The following is a 26,688-nucleotide window of genomic DNA, read 5'->3' as shown; positions in this document are numbered from 1 at the left end:
TGATCAGTTGCCAGGATAGATTGTTCCATTGCTTCGATGCCACTTCCGTGGGGTATCGAAGTATATAGAGACTTCACATCCGCTGTACAAAGAATCAGTTCCTCATCATCTTTAAGTTCCAACTGGTTTAGCTTGATCAAAAAGTCGGTGGAATCTCTGATGTATGTAGTCATGTTTTGGACTGAAGGTTGCATGTATTTATCTATGAATTTCCCTGTGGCTTCATGTATGCTGTTTTTTGTAGATACAATGGGACGCAATGGAGGGTCCATTAAGTTTTTATGCACCTTAGGTATCATGTAGAACGTAGGACTGTTAGGATTCTCTTTCAACAGAAATTTCTTCGTTTTGTCATTTATAGTACCATTCTCCCTTGCTTTGTTGACTATTTCAGTCAGTTTTTTGGTATATTCTTTTGTGGGGTTTGAGTTCAATTTAGAATAGGTATTGGAATCAGCTAAATGTTCTTCGACCTTTTGTTGGTACATCGTAGCTTGCATTATAACAAGGGCTCCGCCTTTATCAGCTTTGGTGCATCTTATCTCTTTGTTATCAGCAAGTTTTTTCAAAGTATCCAAATCTTTATTGGTTAGGTTTCTACGAGGTCTTCTTTCAAACTTTATTTTGTTCAAGTCTTGCTTAACCATGGTTTCAAATAAGTCAAGGGTTTTATGACTTGATGGTGCCATAAACGTACTTCTGGTTCGTAATCCTTTTAATTGATCCTGTTCAGTTGCCACGGGTTTATCCACTACATGGTCAAAAAAGTAACGTAACCTTAGTTTTCGCATCAGTTTGAAAAAACTAATTTCCAATTCCAGTGGGTTCGTCAAAGTGGTGGGAACAAAAGAAGTACCCTTTTCCAAAACTGTGAGTTCTTGGTCTGTCAATTTATAGTTTGATATATTGATCACTAGGTGGGTTTTGGTGTGGTCTTCTTTTTCTCTTTCTCCTTTATTTTCGTTGTCATGCTTCTTGTATTTGGAGGTTCGTTTTCTCCTCCTGGATCTCCTTGTGGGTCTGGGCCTTCGGCTAAAAAATGATCCTCTGTGACGCCACCTGTTGCTGAGGTCGTAGGTTCTTCAGTGGGCTTATCTATTCCAGTAGTTCCCTTCTTAGTGGTCCTTTCTTCATTGGTTTGTGCATTCTGTGTTGTTTTCTTAGATTGATAGTTTCTGTTGGGAGGTGGTTTGTTACTGCTATCGCTTCCTGATGATGAGGTATCGGTGTATGGGGCCCTCAAACCATCTCTGTGCAAAAACTCCAAGCCCTTCCAAGAAAAATGGTATGCCATTTTGAATCGCTGTTCATTGGATCTCATTCTACTAATCATAGAGGAACTTTCGCTTATCCTGATAGACTTGACCAAAGAAATGGAGGAACTCACAGAAGACTTATCAAAAATGATGACCACAGAAGAACTAGACGAAGCCTTAAAGGATGCTAGAGAACAAATAGATCGTCATACTCAAGAAGTTAATGAGAGAAAACTAAGAAAATTTAAACGGGACACGCTTGACTATAAGCTTGGGGAGGTGTACACATGGGCAGATGTGTACGCCCAAAGAAGAAGAAATCGCCCATACACCCCATACACCGATACCTCATCATCAGGAAGCGATAGCAGTAACAAACCACCTCCCAACAGAAACTATCAATCTAAGAAAACAACACAGAATGCACAAACCAATGAAGAAAGGACCACTAAGAAGGGAACTACTGGAATAGATAAGCCCACTGAAGAACCTACGACCTCAGCAACAGGTGGCGTCACAGAGGATCATTTTTTAGCCGAAGGCCCAGACCCACAAGGAGATCCAGGAGGAGAAAACGAACCTCCAAATACAAGAAGCATGACAACGAAAATAAAGGAGAAAGAGAAAAAGAAGACCACACCAAAACCCACCTAGTGATCAATATATCAAACTATAAATTGACAGACCAAGAACTCACAGTTTTGGAAAAGGGTACTTCTTTTGTTCCCACCACTTTGACGAACCCACTGGAATTGGAAATTAGTTTTTTCAAACTGATGCGAAAACTAAGGTTACGTTACTTTTTTGACCATGTAGTGGATAAACCTGTGGCAACTGAACAGGATCAATTAAAAGGATTACGAACCAGAAGTACGTTTATGGCACCATCAAGTCATAAAACCCTTGACTTATTTGAAACCATGGTTAAGCAAGACTTGAACAAAATAAAGTTTGAAAGAAGACCTCGTAGAAACCTAACCAATAAAGATTTGGATACTTTGAAAAAACTTGCTGATAACAAAGAGATAAGATGCACCAAAGCTGATAAAGGCGGAGCCCTTGTTATAATGCAAGCTACGATGTACCAACAAAAGGTCGAAGAACATTTAGCTGATTCCAATACCTATTCTAAATTGAACTCAAACCCCACAAAAGAATATACCAAAAAACTGACTGAAATAGTCAACAAAGCAAGGGAGAATGGTACTATAAATGACAAAACGAAGAAATTTCTGTTGAAAGAGAATCCTAACAGTCCTACGTTCTACATGATACCTAAGGTGCATAAAAACTTAATGGACCCTCCATTGCGTCCCATTGTATCTACAAAAAACAGCATACATGAAGCCACAGGGAAATTCATAGATAAATACATGCAACCTTCAGTCCAAAACATGACTACATACATCAGAGATTCCACCGACTTTTTGATCAAGCTAAACCAGTTGGAACTTAAAGACGATGAGGAACTGATTCTTTGTACAGCGGATGTGAAGTCTCTATATACTTCGATACCCCACGGAAGTGGCATCGAAGCAATGGAACAAGCTATCCTGGCAACTGATCATGATAAATCCATGCAAATCTTTCTTCTAGAACTAATAATCTTTACGCTATACCACAGTTACTTTAAGGTTAATGATGATTGGTACCAACAACTAGTCGGAACATCGATGGGCAATTGTGCGGCCCCTGTATATGCGAATCTATACATGAAGGCTTATGAAGAAGAGCATATACTAAACAACCCAACATGGACAAACAATCTGAAAATATTCGTCCGATACATAGACGACATATTTTTAATATGGAAGAACACTGAAGACAGATTACAACTAGCGTTAACGGAATTGAACCAGAAACACGACAGAATTCAACTGACATGGGAAACTTCCAAATCCACAATAACATTCCTGGATGTGCGAGTCAATCTAAAAGATAGAAAAATTGAAACGGAAATGCACAGAAAATCAACCGACAGAAATAACACAGTTCACTTTCAAAGCTTTCATCAAGAATCACTAAAAAACAATCTTCCAATATCTCAAATGATGAGAGCCAAAAGAATCACTTCAGAGGAGAACAAAGTTGATCTTACTTTGAAAACGATGGGTGACAGGTTTCGAAAAAGAGGATATCCTAATACTCTCATTGAACAATCCATTGAAAAAGTGAACAAGATACCGAGGACAGATCTTTTGAAAACACAAACAAAGAACAAACAGGAAAGAATGACAGTGGTATCAAAATACTCAACCATGAGTTACAGATTTAAAAAGATCATAAGAGCACACTGGAGTATCCTTAGAGCGGAAATTGACTTCAAACCCAGTTTTGAACAACAGCCAATCTTTGCATTTACCCGCAGTAAAAATCTAGGAGAATTGTTGAAACAAAAGACTTCTAAAGATGAGATATATAGAGGAACAAGACCATGTTTGCAGTGTGGCCACTGCAATAACATCATAAAAGGAAACACGATCACACATCCTATGAAGGGTCACAACATAAAACTACATGTCAATGCTACCTGTGACACGAGCAACGCTATCTACATGCTTAAATGTCCATGCGGAAAGGCATATGTGGGAAAAACAACCAGAAAAATCAAAACACGACTAAATGAACATAAATCAAATATAAGAACGGCTAATGCCAAGTCTACAATAGCAGTACATTTCAACGAAGCTAAACATAATATTTCCCAACTCCAATTTACGATCTTGGAAGTAATTGAAAAAAGAGAAGGTCGTGATAACAACAGATTTCTCCTTCAGAGGGAGAATAGCTGGATGTACCTGTTGAATACCCATAAGCCCTGTGGACTCAATGATCGGATAGAATTCATGTGCTATTTATGAACTGGATAATAAGTTGAATTAAGCACATTTTGTGCTTTGCCTTACCTACACTGGAGGATGCAAAAGCCATCCATTTCTGATTTTTGTTTAACATTTTAGATGATTCATGTTATTGTTATCTCCACTATTTTATTTAACATAGTTCATGTATTATCAAAGCGTTCACATTCCAATGAAATCAGATACTGTTTAAGTTTATATTTACGTTTTGAAATGTTTTATCAATTCGCCTTTGAACTAGTAACAGATTGGGATTGGACGTTATCCCGATCACATGACCGGGAATCGCCCAATCACAGTAACTGTGTGAACTACTATTAGCGCAGTGAGAGCTATATGGATACGGATTGGTCCGGCGTCTAATGGATGCCGGGAGATTGACCGAGCTGTTTATTCGAGACTAGGAGAGAGAAGACGCTGTTTTTTGCGTCGAGAAAGTAAGTGAATAACTTGTTAATCACTCGTCGAGTGTGAATTTATTTTTTGAGCATTTAGGATTACGAACGTGGACTTTGTATTGAAGTTATTCACATATTCTCCTTGACATTTTTACCCATGCGACCACAAGCATAAGATACGAGACGCTGGCTAATACTAGAAATGTGAGTGCCCACATGGGCGTTTTTTGCGATAAATTGTCACCATTACACAGAAGCTGGTTCACGCACTGGGGTGTATTTCACAATTAGTCACTATGATTATTGAATATGTATTAAGTTATCTTTTTATGTAGTATGATTTTTATGTAGAATGATTTTTGTGACACGTCTTTTTGTTATACCTTGTTTCAGCTCATGTGGTCCCAGATGAAGATCTAAATGACCGAAATGCATTGGACTTAAGTACTAAAAAATGCATCCATAAGAAAAAAGTTGATGAATTTAATCAAATATGATATTCTTTGAAAAATAAAGAAACATACAAACAGTCAAAAAATTTGTTTTGAACTTTTGAGGAACTCTGGGTGATTCCCAGCAGGATTTAACAGCTGTGCGCTAGGGGATGCTTCCACTTTGTCAGTGGGAAGCACAACTTTTCGGGAGCTCTATTATCACACAAACTCAAATTGTAAACGTTGAGTAAAGTATTGGACTGATGGCATCTGCCAAGACGTGAGCTAATGCAGAGCAAAGTAATACAGAGCTCCCTCATGAAACTTCACGTTGCTACCATTCCGCTGACTATAGTTTCCACTCCAGCGTCCAGTCTGTAGAAACGCTGCCTGCACCTCACTATGCTCTTATGCTGCACATGCACACTGTCCGCTGTCAAATATTGACTGCTTGCACTTTGTAAATGGTTACTGCATGTCCATTGCAGTCTGTATAGAAGACAAGAACCATTGCATGCTTTGTAACTGTGTAGGTGGTCACAAAGAATTTGTGCCCACAACCATGAGATGCAAGGGGTGGAATTTATTTTATAGCTCCTGAAATTTGCAGAGGGTTCGGGGACCCAGACGAGAGAGAGGTGCGAAAGCTGGCAGATGCTGGGTAAATAACTTTTGTCTGTTCTTCCTAAAAAATCATTCAAGGGCGTCTTAAAATTAATCAGCCTGAGGGGTGATTATAAGACTTGAGATCCCCTGTCCTGTTGCCCCAGGTGTGAGAAGACAATGGAAACAAAGAAATACTTAGACCACAGATCCCCGATTAAAATTCCCTTTTTTAATTGGTTTGGGATGTTTATTGTTTTTTTTTTTTATTTATTACTGTTTGAGTGCTGCATACATACTTTACACATTGCCTCTAAGTTAAGTCTGTCTGCTCTTTGGCATAGCTAACAGGACGTTCAGCTCAGGCTATTTAGGGTCTTCGGTGGTACACCCTGAAAAGAATTGTGGATATAATTTGAGGTGGTTCCTTACTCCACCCAACTAATACCCACATTTCTTACCATAAGCCTTTCGAATGATTGCTGCAGTGGCATAACACAAAATAACAGGGTGTCCATGCAAAACGTGGTGAGCCCCTGTCTCTCTCCCATATCACAGAGCTTTTCATAGGCCTTAGATTGAATACTGGGGCCTCTGCGTTGCATGAGCCTGTGTAAAGCCCCTGCAGAACAGTCTCCTGTTAGCTTGCAGGCAGGAGAAATGCTGCTGCAGACTTGTCATCTTCTCCAAGGTAAACTTGTTAGTAAAAGAACATCAGTTATCGGGTCAGAAAGCTCTTGAGCTGAATAAGGGTGCCCATGCCTTGCCAGAGGTGATTTGCTTTCCACATTCCGCAACCACTGTTGCTAAGCAAACAAATGAAAAAGCATCTAACAACTTAAACGCAGCTAAGCGACAAAGCTCCTGTGGATATCCATCAATCAGAGACACAGTCTTTTCATTCAAAACAAAGTTCGTCCTTGCTAAGGGGTTGGGTGAAAACATGTCACAGTATGGAACATACAGTATTTTCCCAGAATGCGCACGGGAAAGTGACTCAATACCTTTTACATACACCTTCATAAGCACTTATGCTCTGTGCCCAGCCATCATTATGCTTCTGGTACCCATGCTAAAATAGGATGATGAGGGTAATGAGGCCTTCAGGGGCCAGCGCGACTAAACACAGGAAGGCACACTCCACAAATGCAGAAGGCAAAATCAAAGCGAATGAGTACATCACATTGTCAACACTCATTTCCAGGATGAGACGTAAACTCCATTTAGGGACATTTAGTTGGCATTGTAAGTGAAATAAAAGAAGGACAAACGCGACTTCATGGGGAGGAAAAATACTCATCACAGGACAGAACTACATGGAATTCTTTTAACGGACTTAAATCCACAGATTTGATTTGGTTTTCAAGGGTAGTGGGGCGGTAGCTGGAAACGGAGGGGAGACACAATAACATACTCCTTTCAAGGTTAAGCCTGCGCTGTCAAATCAGTCACCAGAGTGAAATATTTCCCCTTGCGCTCCGCCATTGCCAGGTAACATACATTATAACAAAAATATAATTTCAAAGGAGACCAGCGCTCCGGAACCGCCTGTCATGGCGCGACAGGGCCCCGGGGCACCCCTCGGAGCGTCCGTCATGAGGCACGGACTCCAGTCAGCCGATGCCGGGCCCTCCCGCCTCAAGAGAGCTGCCAATCACGGTGGAGACCGGCCGGGGAGGCAGCGCGAGGCTCGGTCTCATCTCTGCGTCCTCTGCAGATTTCTGATAGTTAACTTAAGCCGCCAGGGCAAGGCTAAAAACACCCCAACACTAGAAGTTTCATCGATTAACTAAATATGGCTCCGTAGAAGGAAAACACATTGAAACTCTGCTATATATTATTTTTTGGGCCGAGGATAACAATCAGCGGCTGGTCCAAAGCCCATGTCTTCCAATAAGCAGATGTATCACTAGTAGAATTTACAGGTCACCCCGAGACCCTCTCAACAAAAAGAGACCATTTCAGCAGAGAGGAAAGGGCTGGGTGATGTAAATAACTTCCTTACGAGCCCAGTCACAATAAATTGCCAAATTGAAGCTCTCGTGCCCCCACTAGACTCCGAGTCAGGTAGTAGGAAAATGTCCCAATTCCTTCGTTCAGCAATAAAAACTAGGGTTGGGGTGCAGTGGGCCCCTTGCACCATTGAGCCCCAGTGCCATTGCACCATGGGGTGCTTGTGCACCAGGACCACCGAGCCCTAAGCCCATCCTCATCTGAATGTGTCCCTGGTACCAGTTATACAGATGATGATTGTTATGCTCATCACAAAACCGATGTGCACATAATGTCACTTACTTTTTTAATGCCCTGACGGCACTATAGTTTTAAATGGGCGCAAAGATAAGTCATGAAAATAAAGCACTACAAAATGAATTGAATTCCACACAGGAAAGATAGTAAAACGTTATTGATGATCCGGCTTGGGAAACGTTTACCACATGTTTAAATGCCAAGACCCATTTCTGCGATGTGCTATTTGCTTTGGCATCTAAAATCACCAGTCTTTGCAAATTAATCTCAGTTTAGGGCCGGGGTTCCCAAAGTGTGCGCCGCGGCGCCCCAGTGCGCCGTGATGAGAAGCCAGGGGCGCCGCGGCGCCGCCCAGGATGTGGCTCCTTTGTTCTGAACGTGATCCCAGCCCTCGACCTCTGCATTTAAATGGCTCAATTAAGAGCTCGGTGAGCGACGGCCAAAAGGGAAGATCGTACAGAAACGAAAGCCAAAGGGAGACAGGTAAAGCTCTCTCTTTTCCATTTAAACAGTGATTTAATTAGATATTGGGTGCACGTTGCCGAGTATATTTCTTTTGTTAGCAGAGCATAAATGTTAATCTTTATCTATCCCATGTTGCAAGTGGTTGTAATCCTTTTTTTAACAGTTCCGTAATAACTTTATTTAGCGTTTTGATAATGTAACTTTGCTTACATTTTGTAAAATTTCTGACAGAATGCAGTCTAAAAGCAGTTTGTATTAAAAACAGTTGTGGCGCATTGCGCTCGTGCTCTTAAACATGCATGCGCATTTAAAATAATCAGTGTTTACCACACTTGTGTACCAGTTACCTATAAAATACTTTTGGATATCGTATTGCCTGGGATCACTGAGGCAGCAAAACTACACTTCTCTGTGTGCGTTAATATCGTAGTTTTGCAGGAATTAGGAGTCATTTGATATCTTTCTTATTTCTGGCCTAGTAACGATTTTTATTCTTAACTTGAAAAACCAACGCATGTGAGAAAGCATCAGACATTGTCCCTGTCGCCCCTTGTTGGTATTTGGAGGTGGAATAACATTTAACACATGTAACTTCGCTCCAGTAACTCATGTAACTTGTAATTATGCTCTGAAACAATGTTCGTCCTCATGTAAAGCGCTCTGATACCTCCGGGTCTAGCCAGCGCTATATAAAACTTTTCAAATAAATAAAATACAAATAAAAAAATTGTAGCAGCGGGCGAAATGGCTAAAACTGCAGCTGCCTAAAGGAAGAGATAGATAAAATGCTGTATCCCATAAAATGTGCAGACTTTGTCTCCTCGACTTCCGAAGCACGATTAATTGAATGCATGCGTTCCCAAGATTGCACATCTGACTCGGTGCGAACAGATAGGTTTTCCTTGGGCACACGTGTTTGTCTGTGAAATGAAAAGTTACATGAATTCGTAAGACATGACCATTGTGTTTTTGTGTGTGTAATTTTACAAAACCGGACAAGACGCAAACGAGTATCGCTTTGCATATATCACATGGTTCCTAGGGTTTAAGTGTGCTTCATGAGACAGTGAAACCTAATTGCAATTAAAACCAAGCAGAAAAATCACTACATTAAGATACATATCAGAACGTACACCCTTCGGTTTTATTTTTATTTAATGCGATTTTATATAGCGCAAACATTACCGGAAGGTGTTAGAGCGCTTTACATAAGAACCAGTTGCGATACATAAGGATTTAGGATTACATGAGTTACATAAAAGATACAAGCAGAAAAAAATTGCAAATGTACAAGTTATAAAGTCACACAGGGAAGAGATATAAACAGAAATAAACTGCAAATGTACAAGTTGTAAAGTCACACAGGGAAGAGACAAATATAAAAAATTGCAAATGTACAGGTTGCAAAGTCACTCAAGGAAGAGATACAAATGGATAAGCTCTAAGAGTCACATAGGAATAGTAGAGAGTACAAAGGTCTACTGCGGTGGTTCCCAAAGTGTGCGCCGCGGCACCCCGGTGCGCCGGTAAAAAAATGGTGGGGAGCCACGGCCAACTGTCAATTAGGTCAAGGGAGCCACGGGTCAAAAAAGTTTGGGAACCACTGGTTTAGGGGTACCAGTCACAACCTACTCCAGCGACAACCACTCTGGTCAATGAAACTATAAATTCAATGACTTACTCAGACAAGCACAGGCAAAGACAACAGATTTGTTTTAAATAGGCCAAACATGCAGCGTTACCACATTAGAGTGGAATACATGGGAGAAAGCCAGCTGGAGTGGACAGAGAAAGCTACGGTTATAAAGTAGCCCCCTCAGACAGTTGATTGCAAGCGCACGAGTGGAGGCAGAAGCAGACATCAAAACAGCAAATATCATTAGGTGAGAAATGACTACTCCACTGGGATGAGTTACGACGCGACTGACAACGTCTCAAGCCAATGGCTGAAAGATGCTGCTCGAAGAAAGATGATGGTTTAAATGGGCTCTCCATAAACTTACACTATGTATACTGTAAGCAATATGTTGGTTTGATTTCTGCACTGGCACAATCCAGAACTAAAAACTGCCAAAGCCTTATTAAATCACTCATTATAGCGTCACATTTTCAAACTACATTGGGCACATGCATCAGAGTAGGGTATTGCGAATCCTTAATAGCGATTATTAAAGAATCGCTATTAGGGAGTTGCAATTACCTATGCATGTAGGTTTCTCAAAAAAAATTGCGATTCCTACATATTTCTCAATAGTGAATCGCAAATTGCAATTCACTATTATGGAATACCCTCCCGTTCATTCCTATTGGTCTAGAGGCCCATAGGAATCAATAGGAGGGCATTCACAATTTGCGAGTACCAAATAGGTACTCGCAAATTGCGAATGCAATTTCAAGGCTGATAGGGGGCCAAGGGGCACATGCATCAAACCCGCATTTTGCGATTACTAAATAGCGAATTTTACCGATTCGCTATTTAGAAATCGCAAAATGCAATGCATGAAGGATTCGTAAAAAAAATGGATTCCTTAAAATTCCTTAATTGCGACACGCAAATTGTGATTTGCAATTAAGGAATGCCTTCCTATTCATTCCTATAGGCCCACAGGAATGAATGGGAAGCCATTTACAATTTACGAGTACCAAATAGGAACTCGCAAATTGCAAATGCAATTTGAAGGGTGCTAGGGGGCCTTAAAGGCCACCCTGATGCACCCCCAAATTTGGCATGTATGCTCATGTGGCGCACACATATGCATTAAGGGCATATGTGTGCGCCACATGGCTCTTTGAAAAATGCACTTTTGGGCATTTTTCAAAGTTTTTGCAAATTACCATCAACTTGCGGTTGATGGTAATTAGAATTTCCTAAATGCGAAGTTGCATTTAGGAAAGGCTTTGATGCATCCCAAATAGGGAATCGCAATTTGCGATTCCCTAAAAGCATTCGCAATTTAGCTAATCACAAATATTGCGATTACCTACATTGCGAATGGGTTTGGGGTTGATTCATCCCAATTGCCTAAATACTGGTCGCAAAGGGGCCGATTCTGGAAATGGGCCCGTTTGTGATTGGTATTTAGGTTGATGCATGTGCCCCTAAAAGGTCACCCCGATGCACCCCCAAAACAGGTAAGTGTGCATATTTGGCGCACATACATGCCCTAAGGGCATGTATGCACGCAACCTGGCAATTTTGTGCATTTTTCTGAGGAATAGCAAATTACCATCACTTTGAAAATCTCTGAAAAGTTGCGATTCCTTAATGCAAAGTTGCATTCTGAGAATGATTCTTGCATTGCATTTAGGGAATCGCAAATTGCGATTCCCTTAACTGCAGTCGCAAAATAGGTAATCGCAAATTTTGCAATTACTTATTTTGCAAATGGCTTTGGGCTTGATGAATCCCAAAAGGCTTTTTACCGGCTGCAAATGGGCAGATTCTGCTAATAGGCCCCTTTGCGACCGGTAATTAGCTTGATGTATGTGCCCCTTAGATTTTGTGTTAGACAAGACATTATGGGGCACATGCATCAAGCTAATTACCTGGTCGCAAAGGGGTCGATGTGCAGAATCGTCCCCTTTGCCACTGGTAAATAGCCTTTTGGGATGCATCAAGCCCAAAGCTATTTGCCAAATAGGTAATCGCAAAATTTGTGATTACCTATTTTGCGAATGCAGTTAGGGAATCGCAATTTGCGATTGTCTTTTTGGCAATCACAAATTGCAAGTGGTTTCCTATTCATTCCTATGGGCCATTCATTCCTATGGGCCTTTAGGAATGAATGGGAAGGCATTCCCCATTAGCGAATCGCAAATTGTGATTTGCTAATAGGGAATGTGTTGGAATCACAATTTATTTAGCGATTCCTACATGCATGGGGAATTGAGAGTCTTTAATAGCGATTTCTTAAAAATCGCTATTAAGAAATCCCAATTCCTTACACTGATGCATGTGCCCCTATGGTTTTAGTAAAATTATATATATAATCTTGTATTGCAATGTAATTTGGTTTATACAAGTCTGATGAGGCGTAGAAGCACTTTATAACAAGAAATTACTTCAGAACAAAGAATGGTGGTCAGCCAGTGGTTATTGATTATTGGTGGTTAATTGAGATTAGTCTTGTGCCCCCTAGAAAACCATCCCATGTGTTTGCTCGAGGTTCTTGTGGTAGATTAGATTAACAGACGTTAGGTGTGATCATAAGAGGGGCCTATGAGAGTTTTTGCAAATGTTTGGTGGGATGAATAGATATGGTAGAGGAGTTTATGTTTGGTTAGGTTGCATGGGTATTGTTCAAAGGAGGGGACATTGTTATCAACCATACAATGTGCAGGCAACTTGAAGAAATACAGTAAATGAGATTAAGGGAAACTGGCACGTAACTTAGAATGGGCTATAACCATACAGAGGACACATACAGAGGATGGCTGTATGAAGGGGAGCTATTAAAAAGAAGGAAAGATCAGGCAGCAATTTAAAGTTTTACGTCAAAGTCACATTTTCAGGCAGGATTTTAGAATAAATTGGGATGAGGCTTTTTAGGATAGCATGCAAACTCAGGATGTTAAAACTGTAGAAAGGTAAACAATATTTGTATACGAGATAGCGCTGCAGCGTATTTTGATCGTCACTAGAATCGGGCAAAACAGTCTTTCTGCCACAGGAATTAATTTCGTTTTAGAAGAGTAATGCCCTTTTCATAGTATATGGACATGCAACCCTTGCTTGTATCCCTGACTATGTTTATGCCACCTTGTTATTTCAGCCCTGTCATCACACTGATCTAGTGTGATCTCAGAAACCTAAGCCTGTACTTGCCCATGCAAGTTTCAGCACCTGTCCAGAGACCTGGGGAACACATCAAGGGTACATTCGGAGTGGTAACAGGACTATGGTCCTGATCTTCAAGTTAGTGCATAAGGCGGTGGGAGTAACATATAAGGTTTCATGATCTAATAGTTGACAAGTCCCTTTTTATCTGTGTCAGTGAGGCTATGGGCGATTGGCTTCTCTCATGTATAGTTCTGCTGATATGTGAAATTTATGCACCTTGCACTGACATCCTGCGTGTTTGAGGAGAGAGTATGTAACATGCATTTAGCACACGTGTAGCAGGACTGAATATATATTAGTCTAAGTACTGAAATTAGTGAAGTCTTGTAGCAAATGGGTTCAGTCCATTTAATCCCCTTGAATTCCTTGCTTTTGAACAACCCAGTTTTGAACTTTTACTGTGAGTGAGTCTTCCTAACGGAGTCTCACTCAGAGTCAATTCTGTGAAAATTGACTTGAGAGTGCAACTGTGAGTGTCCTTCTTTTAAGATAAGGTCCACTGCTTTGCAGCAAGGGATAGAGGCTTTGGCCTCTTCATGAGCACATGCATGTACGATTGGATGTTCCTGGTTTAGCATGGCTCAAAGGGTTAGATGAAGACAGCGTTCCCAGGCAGTGGAAGTATATTGCCTGTATTCATTCATGTCTGTGGAGGTTGTAGATCCAGACACTGAAGTAAAGCAGATGGGGATTGGGCTATCTTTAGAGATGTATTAAAGATTTGGTTAGCTTAGGTCTGCTGATTAGTTCTTTCTCAACTTTGCCATTTGGAAGGTGGTTGTGGGGGAATGGTGGAACTACATTTTTTTGTTGTTCAAGGTGAGGGTGTTCCAAGATCAGGCCTGCCCTTTGCCTGTCTTTGATTCCACTTCAGGGAGTCTGATTACAGGTAGGTGCGAAATTCACAATTCATAAGGGATATGTTTGGGTGCTCCAGTTTGGAAACATCTCCAATTCTACATTCTGTGTGAACAATCACTTTGCACAAAGTATGCATCTAAGATAGCAGCCTGAGACGGACACTTGGTGTAGACCCACCTCAAAATATATATACAGTGCAAATATTGTTGGCACTATGAGCACATTAGCATTGCAGTAAAGAAAGTGGGCTTTGAAAATACATTAATAGGAGTCAGACACCAATAAGGCACTGAAAAGGGAAGGCTCAGGCTGATCAGATGTCCCAAACACAAATCTGACTGACCCAAAGCCAGTTGTTTGAGATTTCAAAAAAGTATTTTGTGAACGCTCAAGCCACTGACCCCTCCCATAATTACAAATCCAAAGTTATTGTGCACAAAGGAAATGGGAAATTCCATATGCAACTGGCTCTGGTGTGTCTCCAGAAATGCACAGAATTAATGCACTAATTGCCCCTCACCTACTCCACCCTCGCAGCCCCCTCGACAAATCCTCAGAGAGCTAATATAACATATTTATGATGGTAAAAAACACAGACAAGCACACCATGTGTGACCACAGCTATAATTAGGGGATCTCTGTAGTGCCCCGCAGATAAATGGTTTGTCAAAGTTCCTGGATTAAGACAAGCATTTGCAATGCAATAGGTCTCGCATTATTAAAGTTTGAGCTATTGGCATTGCTAATAACAACACCCTGTCTATGTTGTTGTGTACTCTCTCAGGCTCACCGTGGACAGCAAGATAAAACGCTGAAAAAGTTGCTCAGGTATCCAAAACACGAAGGTGCAAGAACTCAGTGTGGTTGTTTCTCACTCACACAACCACTGAGACGAGAATATGTATAGGTTTCAGGCTTCACTGGATTGCTACTGAAACGATGTCCACAAGAAATTGAAGAAAATCTATACTCAGGGGCTGTATCGGAAGAGCTGGTTTGAGGAGCTGCTCTATATTCCAAAGGCGCAAATAACAGTCACATGAATGCGCCCGGGTGAAGGAATAACCACGGCTAAAAAAGCGGCTATGCCACTTTAAGAAAAAAACTGCTGTGACTAAGGCGGCAGATTCAGAAAGAAGCAACCGCTGTGACTGAAGCGGCAAATCCAGAAAGAAACAACCGCCGTGACTGAGGCGGCAACTCCTAATCGGCCAGAATAAATAAAGTTGTAGTGCCAGCGCAGCACTAGAAAGAAAAATGAGTCGGGCGGAAAAGTATCACCGCCGCTACTCGTAACAACAAGCTGGAAAAGCACTGAGTCCTGGTCAGAGCAGCGCATGAAAGTGATGGACAGCTGGCTCCAGCTTGCGCCAGACATATCCACTGGCTCCTCACTCTTCAGTTAAATACCATATACCTTCATTGACTAAGTGTGACCTATACTGACCAGGTAAGTGGGGGTTACGCATTGGGTAACATTTTAATGTGGGGGGGAAACTGTGCCGCACTTTACTTCATTTAGCATACAGGTACTACTCCGCCGATCAAGCCAACAGCCTAGCAAAAGGACCAATCACGGGAGGAATCTATAGTGCGAGTTGTTTGTGAACGGGTGCACGCGGGAAATGCGGCTGGTGGCGCTCCGTTGAACAGTGTAAGTTCTGAAACGCTCTGCGCGTAACGGGAGGAGGGCGGGGCGCGAAAAGCCAGCAAAAAGTTCCCTTCTCGGGGATATAGCGGTTTGAGGCCCGGCGCCCCACTCTGGAAGAGTCCGAGGACAGGTAGTGTTCTCAGCATTTAACGTTTTAAAGGCAAGTTTAATGGAACTTACATATGTTAACAACAGACTGCCATAGTGTTGTGGATGGGCACACATGTATCTCAGTAGCAATTGATAGATTCAACAGCTGGGCTAGTAATAGAGTTTCTGGGTTTGTGGGCAAGACCGCTATACCGGCCGGATGCATGTCCCTGGAAGAAAGATTTCGAATGTTTGTTGCTTGGATTTCATCATGGTTTGTTGCTTAACTAATCGTTGATGTGCAGTGATGATTTATTTTAATAAAATTTCTATTTTTTCACGCTCTTCCCGTTCGCTGGAGGCATGCCAGCAGTGAAGACATATAGAGTTGCTAAAAGTGGCTTTATTTCTGTGTTGGTCTGGTGAGGTTTTGGACTGGGGTGTGGAACTGTTTGTCGGAAGTGCTGGGCTGGGACCTCCCACGTACCCCTAAATTAGGCCCACTTCATGTCCTCGAAGGGGTTGGGGGTAACATCTATAAGAGACACCTACTACTGCTGGGCCTAACGGTGGCGAAAAGGGATGTGGCTCAGGCGTGGAAGGACCCCAGAACTCCCAAAGTGATTGTGTGGAAAAAGGGCCTAGACTTCTACATGGGTCTGGAGCGGCCGATATTGGAGGCCAGAGGCTGCCCCACAAAGCATTATAAAATCTGGAGAAGATGGGCGGACCACAGGGGGTCTGTGGCTGGAACCTCCGGCACAGACAAGAGATGTGGAGGGGCGGATGTGACGGGCACATGAGTAAGAAGCTCCATACCTTATTGTCATGTATGTACACTCTATACAGTGCAGGAGAGACGCCGTGCAGGGGATAGGTAGGGGAGGGGGTGGGTCAGGGTAGTTGGGGTAAGGGGTAAGGGGTTGGGGGTTCTTTTTATATTATTGTAAACTGAATCGCTGAATATGCTGTACTGTATTTGCCGCAGTTCCTCCGGGGTACGGAGAGCTGTATCTTTTATGCGATTTGTCGATAAAAAGAGTTGTTAAAAAAAAAAAAGTGGCTTTATTTCAGTAATAACGCGATTTACACATTTTCTCCTTATAAACAAACGCGTACAGGCTTGTAAATGAATAAGTAGGGTGTCTGGCTTGGTTCTAGGAGGCAGGTCACGACCCATTAACAGGCTAGGCACGATAAAAGCAACAAACATCATGGAATGATATAATAAATGCAACTACTATTAATGGAAGACAGAATATGGTATTTTAATACTGAGTTCACTGGCTTGACTATGAGCAAAGACCAATATAGGCTCTACGCCTCAGTCATGACAATTGTAAAACAGTTGCATATTCACCCATAAACACAAGTGCAGTGCACAGCGAACTGCACGGAGTACACATCGGTGTTGTGTTTTTTTATGTGCCCCTTAGGAGAGTCGTTCAGCAGGAGAAGTGTTTACAGAAGACATCTTTAACACTAGTCTCCCCCCTCTTCTCCCAGCACCCCCAATTGAAATGGAGTAACAAGCATTTTCTAAAAGTGAACATGACCTACTTTACATAACCATTGATTCACAGATGCTTTACAGAAAAAAAACACAGAAGGCAACAAGCTGCAGTGAAAGCGATCGCTATTGTAAAACAAACTCGAGAGTGGTGCGCGCGCGCCACAGCGAGACAAGTGATTTCAATTATCACGCCTGTGTTCGGTTACGATAATTGAAACCACATGCCATGGTGCGCGTAACAGACACCAATAGGCCAGGGGCGGAGCAATGCGCCTGCCTTAGGCCAATTGCGTGCTGTCTTTTATAAAAAAGCGCACGGAAAGGACAATCGCATGGCCCAAAAGGAAAAGCACAGGCACAAGCGTGTGCGATTCCTAGGGCGATTTTGAAATCCCCTCCAAGAGGTCTCTCGCTGCACGAGCAGTGCTGCGCACTGCAACGCTAGGCCATGATAGCGCATGATAGGTCTACCAACACACCAAGACAACACGGCCTGAACAATGACAAGCCATGATAGCACATGATTGGCCTACCAACACACCAAGACAGCACGGCCTGATCAATGACAAGCCATGATAGCACATGATGGTTTTACAATCACATCAAGACAACACAGCTGAGCAATGACAAGCCAGGATACAGCATGATGGGCCTACCAACACACCAAGACAACATGGCTGGCACAATGACAAGCCATGATAGCGCATGATGGGCCTACCAAGACAACACAGCTGGGACAATGACAAGCCATGAAAGGGCATGATGAGCCTACCAACACACTAAGAAGACACAGCTAGGACAGTAACAATCCATGATACCGCATGATGGGCCTACCAACACACCAAGACAACACAGCTGAGTCAGAGGTAGAAGCAACTATCTCTGGTTCACCCTTGCGACCCCGGGACCTGCCCGTGCTACCTTGATTCTCCAAGGTCATGAAAGGATGGACAGCAGGAACAGAGAGTAAACAGGCTTTTTTTTGCAGTTGTCACTCTTTGCCCTTCTGTCCAGCTAGGCCCTCAAAAAAGCAAAAAGTATGTTTGCCGCTTGGCCAAAGGTAGGACAAAAGACCAACCCAGAAACACAAGATCCGCCTTGAAACGTCACAATGTCACACCAGTCAGTCATCTCTATACCATTCCCACAGAATAGTACAATTAAAAGGATGGAAGTATGCAGTGGATTTCAGTTATCTTCCATTTTTCAGGATACATTTTAGCACGTTCATAAATGACACATTCATAAAAGACTATCTGTGTCCATGCGTCAGTTTCCAAGCTTGCTGCTGTTGCAAAATTCTTTAGTCCACAAACAAATTGCAGGATAAACTAATACTACAAAGGAAGTCTGGATACAATTGAAAGACAAACAGTGTAGATGGAGTAGGCTTCTTTCACAGGTGGTACCAGTACCACTAGCCTGGTCTGGAATGCAGGTTGGATGAGTTGCTAGAGAATCTAGGTTGTACTAAGATCCTATGTATTACGAATGGAAGATAAGAGACAAAGAGGGTGTTTTGAACACAATACTTGGACAACAAAGCAATGTTCTCGATGTTTGTTTCGAACAAGATTGACATTCGTTGCTCCAAGATGGAATGAAAAATAGAATCTTCCAGTGAAATAATTTCCTATAACACCACAGTTTACCCGCTGCGTCAGTGACTCATCACTCCTCGTACTACACTACCTCTGGATGCCAACCATGTTGCAGTTTTCTAACGTGAAGATATGATAACCCGGTGTAATAGGATTAATCTAACAAATAGTGACAAACAATAGTTTCCCTTTTACATATCCTTTAATACCAAAACAAACAACAAATTCCACACTAGACGTTTAAAAACACAACTCAATCAAAATTCTTCAATATTTGTTAAGTGTCCAGTTTAGGTAACAATACGAAAATTAAAAGGAAAATAAAACACTGCAGAATACTACACTGGAATTGAACTAGACCAACCTTCTCCAACAAGTAGCGAACGAGCAACTGGAAGCTCATTAGCAATCTGTAAGCATCACTGCTGTGTGCTGCCCATTACTAAATGAGAAGCTTTTGCTTAGTTGAAATATTTAGTATACCAAAATTGAAAGTGTGTGTTTGAGGCGAAAATGGCTGTGTCTTCAGAACTCATAAATTGAAATTTGGAGGAACATGGCTACATTTTTTAAATATATTTAAAGGTGATATTTGAGTGATAAGTAAGGTGGTATTGCGGAGACTTGCACTTATTAATATATCGTTGGTGCCATGGGCACTGCAGCATTGGATGCTATGTATCATTTAGTGGCATTCCAAATTGGCAAGCCATTTTTTACAATATTGCTGGCAACGTTGCCTGGTGTAGGTATGTGATCACTACTAGGAATCTTGCATATGGGGCCACTAATGTAATCTGGTCTGATGTGATCACTAATATTATCAGTAGCTTGGGATAATTTTCATTGAACATAACTAACTCTTGTTACAAAAGAAGTTTGCAGACCCCTGAACCGACGGAATAAATGTATTACACAGTAGGTACCTGGTACAATGTCTACAAATGATTAAATGTTTCTATAATCGGACAAGAAAACTAATGGAATGTATAATTGACCATAAGTACTGTGCAGAAATAGTGAGGACCATTAACAGCCCAAGGAATAGTTTGTTTCCTATGAATATTTCATTACAATTCCTACCTCCTTCAGGATAGCATGGGCTAGGAGAACTGTAAAAGTCCAGTTTGTCCTTTAGATCTTCCTCATTTTCTTGCTGCCACTTCAAGCCAATCTTCTCCCAGTAATTTGCTGCCAACTGTCTACAGTCAAAACAGAGAGGTAAAAACAACATTTGTGTGTGCAGATCAGGAAATGCTGATGCATCAAATACAGCCAATTTAATGCCAAAGAAAATGTTTGTCACAAGTAGGATATACAAAAAAATTTATTTCTAAAGATACACCAATGTCTAGAGGCCAAATACAGACCGTGATGTGGCTCCAACTTAATCACTGTTGTACAAAACATTTAGCTGACCTGTGCTCAAGAAAACCAAGTTAAGCAAAAGGAACATCTTTGGATATCCTGGGGTAACCTACCTCCTTTTTTTCTTTGCACATGCCTCTTTGAAATAACTATGGAATCACAAATGTACTTCAAATTAATTTTCTGAAAGAAAAGTTCAGAGGACCGCACAAACACAGGATTTATGTAAAAATGGTTGCTAGTTGCAGTATTCCCAGTTATGCTAACTCATCAAGATCTTTACCTTCTAACTTAACATCTATGCATGTTTAACAATTATCTGATATTTCATTATTTTACTTACATTGCATTTCTATAGTGTTATAGAGTGCATTATACATCTGGGGTGAGCCAGAAAAGAGGAAGGGGGTGGGGGGTAGTTAAGAAATGTTCTGTTTTTATCTGATTTTGTTGGAAAACATACAACTGAAATAGCCAATACAATTGGTCGATCCTAAAGGGGCTATTATTTGAACCTGAATGTAAAATGTTAAGAAGATTATGCTACAATGTAAATGAGTTACAAGAGTTACGTACCAATTAAAGCAGTACATAAGCACATAAGCAAGGCGTAACATTGTATAAAATCAATAAAACATTTTTAATTTTTTTAAAGAGTGCATTATACATGTAGGGCTCCCGGTGTTATGGTATATTTTTATATATATCAGTCTGTATTTATCCATTTCATTGGTATTTATCTATATTTATTTTTTGTTTTGAGAATAAATGGAGTCGTAAAATGGTATATTTCCACTAAACACTACTCCGACAGATAAATATTAGCATTTCATACAAATGTCTGTAAACATAAACCTGTATTTAAGGGAACCTCAATCTGTTTTTGAATCCCCATGGTGTCTATATGCTTAGCATTTGGTATGGAATTCATGAGGACAACAAGGAGAGTGACTCACAACAAGCATCATTTTTTGTTTTTTTCCACTTTTAAAAATCAACAGACAGAAAATCGATTGTTTTCTGTCTGTGTTTATCTGTTAAAAAAAATCTGTAAAAAAAGAAAACTGAAAGCCTTTAATGCATGTAATTTTACCTGCTTATACGTGATAAGCTTACAACTACACACGAAAAACAACCAAATGGTACCAGAGATAAGAACAGAAAGCTGAGGTGGGCCAAGTGAGAGTTATGGGGGATCTTGGATAGAATCACAGTTCCCTAATTTCTTCTAGTACGGCATACAGCACATTTGAAACATGCTAGTTTGGAGAGTTATGACTTGCGTATAAAGTGTTGTAAAATCTTGGTTCCCTATTGGTGGAGTAACTTACCTTGAAAGTTTTTAATTAGGGTATGCACAACACATTCATTACAAACTCCTTAATAAGAAAATAAGTCACTTTACACAAGAGTTCTTCAATCTGTGGGGCGCGCCCCCTGGGAGGGAGGGGGGGGGCAACATCATCTCAAGGGGGGCGCGCACTTCACTTTATAATCTGACCCTGCCTTTCATTGTACGACGTGCCCATACTTTTGTAGTTTAAAGAAAAACGTTTGCCTATTGTCTTCGGCTCTCTCAGCGACTCCGACAATGTGATGGGGTCTGGTCCAAACCTGCCTCTCAGACAATGATGTGGCACACTGGCTGAACTTGTGCTAAGACATGACAGCAATTCCGAACGGTAAGAAAAGGTGCCATTTTTCACGCAAAAACAGCACACATGCATACACAGTGAGCCTGCCTGTTTTCTGTTTAAGCATAAGCAAAAAGTAAACTGGGTTATTCTGTAGGTCACCTCTCCCGATCAAATGGCTGAGATACAGAAATCTGTAAATACAGATCAGAGCCGAGTGAATAAAACCACTCAGGCGCTCACTAAGGGCCCGATGTAGGTAGGCCGTTACCGATCGGTAACGGCCGAAAATACAGATTTTTGGCACTTACCGATCGGTAAACAGCCATCGAGATGTAGGGAACCAAAAAAATTAATAATCGGAGTGAAAACCGAATCGGAATGAGTACCGAATGGGAAAGAATCCGATACGTACATACCGAAAATCGGATATGTAACGAATCGGTAACACACCGATTCGTATGCAAACACCGATTCGGTCCATGTACCGAATCGGTAGTGACACCGAATCGGAAAATAACCGATTCGGTCCATGTACCGATTCGGTAGTGACACCGAATCGGAAAATCACCGATTCGGTCCATGTACCGAATCGGTAGATAGACCGAATCGGACATGAGCCGAATCGGAAAACATACCGATTCGTATGAATCGCCGATCGGGAAATTCCCCGATTCCGACAGATGGGGAGATGTAGGGAGGCACAGAAACACCGAAATCGGCTCAGAATCGGTAGAATTCACTCGGTATTTACCATGGATTCCAATCAGGTGGTAACCAACTCCAACCCATATAAACAGCCCCAAAATGCATTGCAACTTGCAGGATGGCAGCTTTTTATGTCATTGCGAGGCGGCTACGGCTACAGCAGGAAGGACAGAGGGAATGGCTAAGAAATGAACAGGTCTACAGACAGAGGATAACCCTGTTCATGCTCACAGAGGCAGAGATCCTACAGAGATACAGGCTGGACTCTGACACCATACTTGAGCTCATCAGGGATCTCAAACCATTCTTGGACCACCACACCCCAAGGGCACACGCCATCCCTGCGCACATCCAGGTGCTATGCAGCCTACACCTGCTAGCGTCTGGCAGCTATCAAAGTGGAGTAGCAGCGGCAGGAGGGGTGAGCCAGAGCAGCCTGTCAAGGTTCTTCCACACATTCCTTGACGCCATGATACACAGGATGGACCAATACATCTCTTTCCCTGCAACCCACGCAGAACTGCTACAAACTAAAGCTGACTTCTACCAGATGGCACAATTTCCCCAAATCATTGGTTGCATAGATGGCACGCACATTCCGATTTGCCCACCAGCGGACACCGAATACATATACCGCAATCGGAAGTCTACACACACCATCAACGTGCAGGTGATCTGCAATGCAAAGTGCACCATCACAGACCTGGTAGCAAAATTTCCAGGGAGTACCCATGACTCCTATATTTTCCAACAGAGCGGCATCTATGCACGGCTGATGGCTGGCGAATTTGGTGAAGGATACCTCCTAGGTGAGACACATCATCAGACCCCCATAACACATAGTAGCTAGGTGGAATACATGTATGCATGTGTGTAATGTTACCCCTTTCTCTTCCAGGCGACAGTGCATATGCCCTCCGCTCATTCATACTCACCCCCTACCTCAACCCCTCCACACCCAGCCAAAGGAGGTATAACCGGGCCCACATACGCACAAGGAATGTTGTCGAACGGACCTTTGGCATCTGGAAAAGTAGATTCAGATGCCTGCACAAGAGTGGAGGTGCAAGGCAGTATACCCCCATCACCTGCTGCAAGATCATAGCTGTATGTGCAATGTTACACAACCTTGCGGTGAAGAAGGGCACTGAGGTGGAGTTGTCTGACTACGAGGACCATGACGACGACGAAGCTGTGCCACTGACACAGCCAGCTGGGGTGTGTACGCCAAGTGATGGCAGATACAGACGTGAGGAGATTACTGAAAACTATTTCTGAGTGAGTACAGATGCAAAGACAGCTAAATGGTTGTTGGGAAAAAACAAATTTTAATACTGTTGCAACACAGTTACTGCACTGATGTGCAACAAAAAAATGGTGTAATGGAAAAGAAAACAAAAGTCCAAGGTCCAGGTTGCCTCACCCGCCCTTGCAAGGCTATTTCTTTGCCCGCTTGCCAGCCCCACTGGGGTGTCCCTCAGCCCCCTCTGAATGACCAGCAGCATCTGCGGAGCGCCTGGTGCTCCTACGTGGCTCAGACGCAGCGCTGGCCGGGCTGCTGCGGCTGCTGCTGTCCCCAGCATCCCCCAGGTCCAGGGCAGGATTTGTGGCTGTGTTCGAGATGATCATGGCCTCCATAGCAGTGGTGATGCGGGCCATTCCCCTTGTGAGCTCTGCCGTATTCTGACTCAGGCTGGACTCCATGTTTGCGCTGCGCTGGCACAGTTGTGCCGTTGCCGCAGCAAGGCGGCTCAAGCAGCGGTTCTGCACCCGGGCATCCCGCCTGCGCACCAGCTCCTGCTCCTCCATTCTGCCACACAACTGGGTTATGGCAGTGGTTAGCCTGCCTAAACCTGCTGCCACCTCCTTGTTTGATTCCACGAAGGCCTGAAATTCCTTTACCATTCCTCCCATCTGCAGGTTGTGCTGCAGGAGCTGGCGTTGGCAGGCCATCGTGGATTTTGCCTGCTGCCTCTGTATCTTGACCATCTTTCCCTCGAGGCCCAGGAAGACACTGCCCTCCCGTGCTGGTGCAGCAGTGGTGGTGATGGCACGGCGCCGGGTACTGCTGCTGCCGGCCTGCTGAGTGGGCTGGGGTGCCACTGGTGGGGGTGTGGTGCTGGCCGGTCCCTGAGCCCCTGCTCCCAGGACAGGTTGTACTGGTGCCAAAGCCATGGTTGTGGCAGGAGCTGGTGTAGGTGGAAGGGGGTCCCTTGTCGGGGAGTTCTCTGGGGAGAACTGCAAGGGGGTGTGCTGGGCATTTGTGGGGAGTGCAGTGCTTCAAAGTCTATCACCAGGTCTCCCTCCATACCAAGCCCTAGGGTGTTTCCGTCCTCCTCCTCCTCAGCAGCCTGGCTGGTGCTCGGCCCTGCGAGTGCAGTGTCAGATGGTGCTGCTGCCTCTGATGACAATGTTTGTCCGCCTGATGGTGCCCCTAGGTACAAAGAAGCATTTGTAAATTGAGTGCCGATGTATTACAGTCAGTACAATTAAAGCATTCCACATGTCCTTGCATCTCCTTAGACTGTGTTACACTGTTTCCTGTCTTGTGATTCTGCACTGCCATATTTTGCTAACTTCTGCTGACTACATGTACCATGATGCTTGTCTCTTGTATGTTGGTTACAGTACTGTGCTGGGGTTTGCCTATGCATTGTGTCTAATGGGGAGGTGTCTGGTAGGGTGTGTCATGATGCGCATGCTTCTTACCTGTAGCTGTAGCTCTGGCAGAGCTGTCCAGGGTCCCAATTCCAGTAACACTCTCCCTCTCAATGGTGGTGGAGACCATTTCCTCGAGGTCTGTGAGGGGTGGCGCCGGGTTCCTGCCTCCACCTGTGACTCCAGCCTGCCTCTGGATGTCTGCCATCTTCCTTTTTGTGAGGCTGCGGATGTCGTAGAATCTCTTCTTGAGCTCATCCAGGGACCTGGGGGTGACACCCACAGCATTCACCTTTTGGGCGATTTCGCTCCAGATCCTCCTCTTGGTGCTGTCTGGCACATTGAGGGACAGCTTTCCAAACAGCTGGCGGTGCACCCTCACCACCTCCTCGACCAACACCTGAAGCTCGGTGGTGCTGAACTTAGGCTTCCTCTTCTGGGAGGACTTCTGGCTCTCGCTCTGGTTTGCCATGTTCTTCACTACAGTTCACAACCTCCTACTCCCACTGCTGCTAACTGTGAGTGTTGAGATCAGGCTGGCTCTCCAGACACTTCTTAATTAGTTGCACCTGCCAGGGTTGCCACTCCCTGTTTGGGTGGGGGAGGGGGAGCCACCTCATTGGCTGAATCGGCTTTTGCCGAATCGGCTTTTACCGAATCGGATATTACCGAATCGGTAAAATCCGATTCGGTATTATCCGATTCGTATTTTACCGATTCGGTTTCTTCAATGCATTCCTATGGGCTTTTTGGCCATGGGTGTGTTTTCATAGCTACGATTCTATAATTGCCGAATCGGATTTTACCGAATCGGCTATTTCCGAATCGGTGTTAGCCGATTCGGAACTTTCCGATTCGGTGTTAGCCGAATCGGTACTTTCCGATTCGGTGTTAGCCGAATCGGTACTTCCCGATTCGGTCCGTGCCGATTCGGAACGTACCGATTCACATTACCGATGCCGACCGATTCGGTATTAATTCGCATTTTTTTACCTACATCTCGTTTTCCGATTTCAGAATACCGATTCGGACCGCCTCGGTATTTTGAAATCGGAAAATCCCTTTTACCTACATCGGGCCCTAAATGTTTAACCGCTGTCTTTGAACGAGTTTGTGTATTCATTTGCTAATTAACTAAGGTCCGTGTTTTTCAGAACTATGAATGAAAAGATGCAGCTGTCCCAGCGCAGTCACATGATGAAAATGTGCTTCTGTGTACTTTTCTGAATGGGGTGCCAGCCCCATTGTTTATCTCAGTAATGTCTTCGATCCCATGGTCACATATTCGATTACCTGTAGGTCTATTCAGCAATACATGTTTCTGAGGTCGATAAATTGATAGCCACTTAGTTAGGTAGCAAAGACCTGATGTCAAAGGCCATGTGAGCTTTCTCCCTGTGTTGTCGCTGGGGTCATAGTTGTGGTGGTCTGGCTTTTGCTCTTCAAGCAGGTCTAAAGGTGGAGAGGTATGCCCAACAGCTGTTTAACAAGAACACT

At 43.1% G+C, this 26,688-nt stretch overlaps 1 protein-coding gene across 2 annotated transcripts in view; it reads right to left on the bottom strand.

Annotated features, from left to right (window-relative positions):
* The window catches only part of DNAAF5 (dynein axonemal assembly factor 5), a 195,813-nt gene that overhangs the window by 127,413 nt on the left and 41,712 nt on the right, over nucleotides 1-26,688 (bottom strand). For both annotated transcript variants that reach the window (XM_086940560.1, XM_086940559.1), the window contains exon 4: nucleotides 19,907-20,025. In XM_086940560.1, coding sequence (XP_086796686.1) covers nucleotides 19,907-20,025 — 119 coding nt within the window. The remainder of the gene's footprint in view (nucleotides 1-19,906; nucleotides 20,026-26,688) is intronic.

Source organism: Lissotriton vulgaris, chromosome 10 (genome assembly GCF_964263255.1).
Source record: "Lissotriton vulgaris chromosome 10, aLisVul1.2, whole genome shotgun sequence".
NCBI classification, from domain to species: domain Eukaryota; kingdom Metazoa; phylum Chordata; class Amphibia; order Caudata; family Salamandridae; genus Lissotriton; species Lissotriton vulgaris.
This window is presented reverse-complemented; position numbering and strand designations above follow the sequence as displayed.